The following is an 8,587-nucleotide window of genomic DNA, read 5'->3' as shown; positions in this document are numbered from 1 at the left end:
GTTGGACTGGTAATATGAAATTCATCGGAAATTAACAGCAATAAGAGACTATTACTTGGGTTTTTGGTACTATACAAATAATTTATATATAGATACCAAATAAAACCCTGTTTGTATGCATGCATGCTATATTCATAGATCTTCTCCCCCTGTTTGTTTCACCTATGCCTAATGATCCACAATACCTGTTACTGCTAACAGGAATATATAATAATTAAAACTGGTTTCATCACCTCTATTCGAGAGTATACTACAGAGACACAAATATATTTTGGCAGAAGAGCTGGAAATTCTTAAAATTGGATTGCTTCGTTGGGTATTTTTATACCATCATAGAGGAACAATTAGTTCCAATGGACTGGTCTATGTTGATGTGAGCTTTCTACAGAGGCAATAGTTGCTAGTCTCATCGTTATAATTGGAACATTCAGAAAGAAGGGGTTCATTTGCATTCCTTTTATTTTATTTTATTTATTGCTACTGTTTTGTTATTCGGTCTTTTTCATTAGAACATTACTTGTCATGGTCTCTCACAGTGTCTATACAGATTTTTTTTTTTGTTCAACATTTCATTTTGATTATTATGTTTTTCAATATTAGTTTTTTGTCTGCAGATGTATGTCTTTTTATGCTTATTATTATGTATTAAATTCTGTTTTTTACTTTGATCAGCGCTTCTCACAACTTCCTTTGTTCTTTAGTCTTCTGTGATCCAGTATCCCTCATTTTGTGTGGGAGCAGCGGTCTAAATTTCAACCTATTTAAGGTCATCTGATAAATGTCATATTTACATATACAATTGCTAGATATACCTACCTAGAAGGCTAGCGCCTAAATATTTGTATATTTTTGATTCCTGGATGGTGGCCTGAAGTGAATGCAAAAAAAAAAAAGGGGGTCTAATGAGCGTTTTATAGGGGTGTCACTGGTGTGTCAGTGAACACCAGCCTTAGGGCGTTGTGCTGCTGGTGCGCCGAGGGTGGAGTGTTTACAGCCGCCGGCGGGTGTGGCACCGCCCACAAGCATTGAGAGTGGGCGTCTCAGAGCTTGCACATGCCGGCGCACGCGCAAGGCTGAAATCAGCATTTGCACATTACCGCCACTGTGGTTCCGCAAACATTCGCAGACGTGCATGCATTAGCGTCCATCTCTGAATGGGGCCCATTGTGTGGTGTTCCAGGTTTTCTGGAAGTCCAGCAATCATGTTACCAATGATTAAACTATTAAATTCACTGGCGATCACCACCCCGATTTGGGATATTGCTGTTTGTTCCTCTGGAAAACTCAGAAGTGAAGCTGCGTCCTCAGCCAGTATCTTGATCTGCAAACATAGGTTCTGATTCAGAGATGGACGCAGAACACACAGTTGCTGCGTCTTTGTACGCGGCAGCTGTACCATAATATGCTAATGCCACGGGAGGCTTCTTTTGTAAAAAGACGCCCCCGGCGCCCGAAGATGGAGCATCGGATCAACTGCCTGACCATCGGACATCTGAGTAACTCTCCGGTTACTCACGGTGACTGTGGAATTCACGCTGCCACTGGTTTCAGCCCACCCAGAACAAGCGGCAGGCACTCACCCGCTCTCTGTAACAGTGGCAGACGCCACCCCTAAACGCTAGCTGCGTGTCAATCGGGCTGCGGCGTTCGGGGCACTGCAAGCGACATCGCAGCCCCGGGTCTGCACATGGACAGTGCGTCTTTTGCGCAGATTTGAAAACATCTCTGAATCAGGCCCATAATTCCCTTTATAATGTTGTATATTCCTGTTCGTCATCATAGTAAGAGAAGAGGACACAGAAGAGAACTCATACAGGCAGACGTATTGGGTTATTCTACGTGACGGAACTTGTCAAACTGCAAACTTTGTAAAAATTCCAGAGTCCTAAATGATCCGCTCAGATTTACAAGGAACGAAGATCATATGGAACAGAAATGGGATCATACACAAGACGAACCCACCATGTAATAAGACAACTATAACACACACAACAATGTGAAATTCGGAGACCATTAATTATCTTAAAAATAGGCTACAATCCGTATTCAGCAATCTAATGATAAAACAGTCTGACAGCTGTAACATTATTTGTGTTTAACCTGTATTAGCCGCATCCTTTACTGTAGGAAAATGTGAAATGCCCCCTCCCCAATATTAATATTCAACTTTGGTTACTGATTGAAAATAACAGCGTATAAGAGCGCACCTGCCCAGCTGATGTATATAGGAAAACGGTCAGGTCTTGACTAGCGCATTCCATTGTGCTGCCCACTTCACAGTCCCTGGAACGGCCCATGGAACAAAAATCTGCAAGATGGAAACCGTAAGATGCAACTTAAATGTCCACCCTCCTTCCACCTTAGCGCCAGCCGTCACTTCTTTCAACATTTCAGTTTTTCTTCTAATTTATTTCTTACATCAGTGGTTCCTAAACTAAGTGCCACAGAGCACTAGCAGGGGTGCCACGGGTTGGTGGTCCAGTGCCGAATCAAATTATTTATGGTCAATGTGATAGGCAAAACCATACAATATGTGTACAAACAGAAGTTCAACCCTGTCCACCACCACATAACTGACCCTGAGGATAACAGATAAGCCCAATTTACTTAATTTTATAATTGTTACTCTAGGGTGCTGTGTTAGAGAACCACTGTCTTACATTATTCATGAGTCAGGTGCCATCTGTACAGTGTGTTTTTTTTTACATCTATCACTTTTGTGTGTTGAGGGTTTTTATACACTGGGCAAAGTGCAAAAGTGATACGGGAGTGTGCGAAACGCGTCACACTACAATTATATCTTCCTCTTATTTGGCAGGAGGAGGGCAGAATCTTTGCTGGTTCCAGAATTTACCCCCAGACCAAGTCCCATTTGTCCTGCACATCCTAGAGGAGAAAGTGGAGCTAAACTTAGACACAAACGTTTGCGATCACAGTGAATAAAATATTATTAGTAGAGCAGTTTTATAATCTCAGTCTTTGTATGACGCCCTGTGCTGTATACAGCATCTAAGAATTACAATATTTAGCACAATCTATAAAAAAGAAAAGGTACTCTGTTACTGGGGATGTCAGGGGTGAGGGTGGACGGACTGAGAATTGTGGCACCATCCAGTGAGCAACAAAGACAGTACGTGAGTGAGCAGAGCTGTAATGACATCCAAAGAAAGGTTTCGAATTCACAACCTAATGCAATGTAGCCGGAATAGTTCCTTTTGCTGTAGTTCGATATAGAAATACCCACATGACGCAATGTTCCAGATAACACGTTGTAACATTACAATATATTAAAGTGTCACGTGCTTTTCCCATTTCTCTGCTGGTTTCAGGGAGGGACATTTATAATTTATATCTTCCCTTCCTCAAGGCACTGGTGATATTCCTGTACAAGATATTCCTGGCATTGATGTTATGAAGCAGGCTGTATAAGAGTTTTATAGCCCCACGTGACCTTTATATTAGCTTTTTAGTACAATCCTGCAAGTTTTTACTAACCAAGCTGCTTACTTGCCACGTACAGTATTTATATAATCCGGCTGACTTGTTCTGCTTAATTTTGCCATACCTGAGAGGTGGGGGACCTACAAATAACCCACCTCTCGCTAAAAAATAAACCCCAAAAACATAATGCAGTACATCATTTCATATAATCCCAAATCCTGTCATTTACCATTATTTTAGGTTAGATTAAAACAAGGTGGCACCAGAGGATGTTTTAAGCAGCGCCCACATCATCTCCTGCTCCACCTCCTTCCCTCACAGAGGAGCGCTAAACCATCTCCAAACTGGAAACCCCAAGTGAGGCCTACATACCAGTGAAGCCTGGGCCTCTGCTGACTGAACCATGCCACAGTTAGTCCTGCTCACAGCCGTATAACAGTAGGCAACTCTGAAGCACGTCCTTTATCTCCAGACCACAAATGACTAATGTATCCTGAGTAAACTACTGTAGTTTCAGCAGCTGCTAACAATTTTAACACCGATGTATTACTTTTCTAAATGCTTGTATAGGTTGCACTGGCACCCTGAAATCATTTTGGTATTTTGGTTTGTAGTGTTGAACGCCTGGCACCCAAAGAGAATAGTGTTGCCTACCCCTGAATTAGAGATCTAGGCAAAATTACCCGCAAACCACATTCATTAAAAACCTGCTTCAAAATTGTCTTGGGATGGGAAACGCAGTAGCCGCTTTCAAACGATGATCACTGTTTAAAAATATATATAGAAAACATGGTGGAAAATATTAGAAGATTTTTTCTATAAAGCCGTAGCCAGGAGAAAAACGCACAGAAATTAGACCATCCCGGGCCATGCTCAATGTACACATGTGTTTCACATTCTAGTCAGAGAGTCGTGAAACGGTGAATAATCCACTAGATCGCGCGGACTGCAGAAACAAGGGGGACTCGGTCATCCACCGGGAGAGGCACCAGGTCACCAGTTACCGTTTGGCCATCACGGCCCCTTTGGGTCTGGAGCAGATGCTTCACACTTAACTCGAAAATGAACCTTGGGTCGACAGAGGGGAGCTCCGAGCAGTTGCAGGACTCTCTCAATTTAAGGGCCTGAAAAAGGGAGAATTCAAGACAGTCAGCATAAATCATAGTAGGCAACTGAGGCACAGAGGCGACAATCCCATCATCCAGAATCAGACTGTACAGAAAACAAATATGATGAATGATTGCTTTTAATCAGACAGAGCTGAGCGAGCGATGCCCGGTGTAGTTCAATTGTAAGACTGTTAAGTGTTTACTCGCACAATTATAATACACTTTACTCCTATCACTTTGAATTAGGGATGTGCAGGCTCGGGTAGGTTCGAATTTTCCCGCCAAGTTTGGATTTTTCCCGCCAAAAATCGGGTCTCAGAAAGAGGCAAAACATCATCTTTCATGGTCAAACATCATCTTCCATGGACTTTTGTCTAGGAATGATGATGTTTGTCCATGAAAGATGACGTGTTGCCTCTTTCTGAGACCTGTTTTTTGGCGGGAAAAATCCAAACTTGGCGGGAAAATTTGAACCTATCCGAGCCTGCACATCCTTACTTTGAATGAAAGTTTTTTTTACCCAATCAAATCACAATATCTATCGATCTGACATTTGATTGCACTGGACAGAAAGTCATCCACACGCATGTTGATTATTTAACAATTCTGTGAAAACATGAATGATCGCTATGTAATAAAGTCGCTACGTAATGTAATAAGGGGAAGAGTTGGAACTTCCTGCAAAATCCATGAGAAAGGATGAAAATAAAACTAATTTTGGGGCTATTCGTGGTTTCTGGATGGGAGACATTCTGGAAATGTACCAAAGGGTATCTGTATAAGGTGCACAGACGGAGCAGGGCAATGAGAGAGAATAGAAGACAAAAATGGTGGAAAATGCTGCTCAGTAAAACTGTGATCCCCGCCACATGCAAACAAACCTTACACAAGAAAAAATATATACCAAGCGCAAATTCCTTTAGGCTACCAATCGTTACACAAATGTCCGAGAACTTGAAGTAGTTGTAAGACAGTCCATAAAGACACTGAAAAAAGTCCTCTTTCTAATGATAATCCTCCTTAAATTGTTCCTCAAAGAGAAGAAAGAATAGACCATTCAGCAGGTGTAGCTAGCTTAAACGAAATTGTAATATTCCTACTCACATCTAGGATTTAGGTGCCCAAAAGAAACTGATTAGTCAGGGACAGTAGTGCTTGGCGATGACATCTTCTCCCAGCACACACTGAATGCCGGAAGACGTCGGAAGACCTGGGTCACTGGAAGACTCGGGTCCGGTGTGAAGGTTATTCCTGGGTCGTCAACCTTTGTGAAAGGGGTAGCCGGCTTAAACCCGTGCTCAGTGTCCTGGGTCCGATCCGGGTCGGAGCTGGGATTTTATATCTGAAAGGGGTATTAGATGTCTGTGGATTTGACATCTTCTTCTAATTAAATTGGAATTATAGCCTGCAGCATTTGTTTATTTTTTTTTAAATATAAAATACATTGTGCTATATTGTATCTGTTATATTTTAATTTATATTGTCTCTTTCCGTGTTTGCAAAATCTGCAAAGTGGTGTGGAGTTTCATCATTTCACAAACATACAGTGCCTTGCAAAAGTATTCACCCCCCTTGGCTTTTTACCTTTTTTGTTACATTACAACCTGTAATTTCATTTTTTTTTTTTTTATCTGAATTTTATGTGATGGATCTGCACAAAATAGTCTAATTTGGTGAAGTGATATATAAAAAAAAATCTTTATAAATAAAATTCTGAAAATTGGCATGTGCATATGTAATCACCCCCTTTGCTATGAAGCAAAAGTTCTGGTGCAACCACTTACCTTCAGAAGTCACATAATTAGTGAAATGAAGTCCATTTGAGTGACATCTAAGTGTCACATGATCTGTCAGTATAATCACACCTTTTCTGAAAGGCCCCAGAGTCTGCAACACCACTAAGCAAGAGGCATCACACCATGAAGACCAAGGAGCTCTCCAAACAAGTCAGGGACAAAGTTGTTGAGAAGAACAATTCTGGGTTGGGTTATGAAAAAATATCCAAATCTTTGATGATCCCCCGGAACACCATCAAATCCATCATCATCAAATGGAAAGAACATGGTACCACAACAAACCTGCCAAGAGAGGGCCGCCTACCAAAACTCACAGACCGGGCAAGGAGGGCATTAATCAGAGAGGCAGCACAGAGACCAAAGGTAACCCTGAAGGAGCTGCAGAGTTCCAAAGCATGTGACCACAATAAGCCGTACACTCCAAAGAGCTGGACTTTATGGAAAAGTGGCCAGAAAAAAGCCAGTACTTAGTGATAAAAATAAGAAGACACGAATTGTTCGGCCACCAAGGAAAACGCTATGTCTGGCGCAAACCCAACAAATCCCATCACCCAAAGAACTCCATCCCCACAGTGAAACATGGTGGTGGCAGCATCATGTTGTGGGGATGTTTTTCAGTAGCAGGGACTGGGAAACTGATTTGAGTCAAGGTGTCGAAACTGGATTATTGGCTGAGACAAGATCAGTTTAAAATTGAATCGCAGCAATGCCATTTTGCGAAATGGCCGCCTAAGCGCCATTTTAGATAAACTCACACTTTAGTACATGTGGCGATAATACTATTAGCATCATGCGAATGCATCTGTGACCATCGCCATAAGTTACGGCGATTCACCAAAAGCCTATTTCATGACTTTACGTATTATAAAGGATATATTTCAGAAATGGCTTTACAATATGTCAAAAATTGGATTGCATTAGATGAATAGAGCAAATGGCTACGTGACAACTAGCTTGTGTAGATAAACTTCCATCTCATACACACATTAATACGTCCTTATATCAAACCCCGCATACTCACACATTACATATTCACACATAAGGTTTAATAAGCTTTAAAGTATAAGATTTAAGTTGGTTCAGTTAGTATAAATGCTGTGAAATAAAGATATTTGATAACTAAGGTTTTATACATGCTAAGAAAGCAGTGTCTGGTTTCGAACTGATGCGTACTCTTTCAACAGAATTCCGGTACTATCGGTGTGGAGATCGCATCATGCATTCCCGACTTATGGACCACAGAGACTACAAGCAACAAAATGTATATTTTATGAACAACTGTTGCATGGATGTAGCATGGGGGCGGGAGGGAAAAGACCCCAAGTTGTTAGAGGCTGGGCGAGTCTATTTGAACCAGCCTGTTAAATGCACTGTAACAGATGCTTCTCCCCTGGGAACCAATGATATCAGCAACAAACTTCTCTATTGTCCTGTCTATTCTGGGAGGGTATAAACATGTGTGCTCAAACACTGGGTCTTAGAGGGGTATTCAATATGAAACGTAAACTTCGCTGTTGAAGTTTACGTTTCATATCGGAGCTTTTACCTGCGTTAAAGTATCGGGCGCGCGCCCGCTTATCCCCGTATTCAATATGAAATTAACGAAAACGGGAGCCTGCGAAGTGGGATTTGCGTAAAGTTACGAATTTTTCCTTAAAAAAATTGTAGGACCCCCCTAAAGTAGTCAAAACATGGGGGATCACTATGGGTATCCCCGTTTTAGCCTTTAAATGAAAGTCGGGGATTTAAATAGCCGCAGCAGGTGTTTTTTCCCCACATTGAAGAAGTGTGGCAGAAGAGCACTTAGGTTAATTTTTTCGTCTTTTTAAGTGGTCCCATCAAATTTGGGGCACATGGAAATGGGTACTAGCATATTTTTAAGTCCCTAAAGTAAGTTTTTAAAAATTCTGCAATTGTGCACCTGCCGCTATAAATCTATTCTAGAAAACACCTGCCGCTATAAATCTATTCTAGAATACACCTGCCGCATACTTGCAGAATAGCCCTGAACCTATTTCCTTATTGTTAAACAATTTTTTCCCATTTTTTTTTTTCACCCCAATTTTTTAATTAATTTTTTGGGGTGTCCCTATTTTTTTTTTTTTACTTTTTTTGACACAGTTCTTTTTTAAATGTCATTCCCAGGGGTGCAGGCTATTTTTTTTTTAAGCCTGCACCCCTAAACCCCAATTCTGCACTTTTTTTCGACACCTATTCAATGGTGAAAAGTTATCCCCGTTT

The 8,587-nt window shown here is 41.2% G+C and overlaps 1 protein-coding gene across 5 annotated transcripts in view; it reads right to left on the bottom strand.

Annotated features, from left to right (window-relative positions):
• Positions 1 to 503: 503 nt before the first annotated feature.
• The window catches only part of OMA1 (OMA1 zinc metallopeptidase), a 98,775-nt gene continuing 90,691 nt past the window's right edge, over positions 504 to 8,587 (bottom strand). For all 5 annotated transcript variants that reach the window (XM_088447878.1, XM_088447879.1, XM_088447877.1 and 2 more), the window contains exon 9: positions 504 to 4,565. In XM_088447878.1, coding sequence (XP_088304004.1) covers positions 4,374 to 4,565 — 192 coding nt within the window. In that variant the 3' untranslated portion in view covers positions 504 to 4,373. The remainder of the gene's footprint in view (positions 4,566 to 8,587) is intronic.

The sequence above is a fragment of the Taudactylus pleione genome, unplaced genomic scaffold (genome assembly GCF_031769625.1).
Source record: "Taudactylus pleione unplaced genomic scaffold, aTauple2 ptg000442l, whole genome shotgun sequence".
Classification (NCBI taxonomy): domain Eukaryota; kingdom Metazoa; phylum Chordata; class Amphibia; order Anura; family Myobatrachidae; genus Taudactylus; species Taudactylus pleione.
Note: the sequence above shows the minus strand (reverse complement) of the source record. Positions and strands in the feature narration are given on the sequence as shown.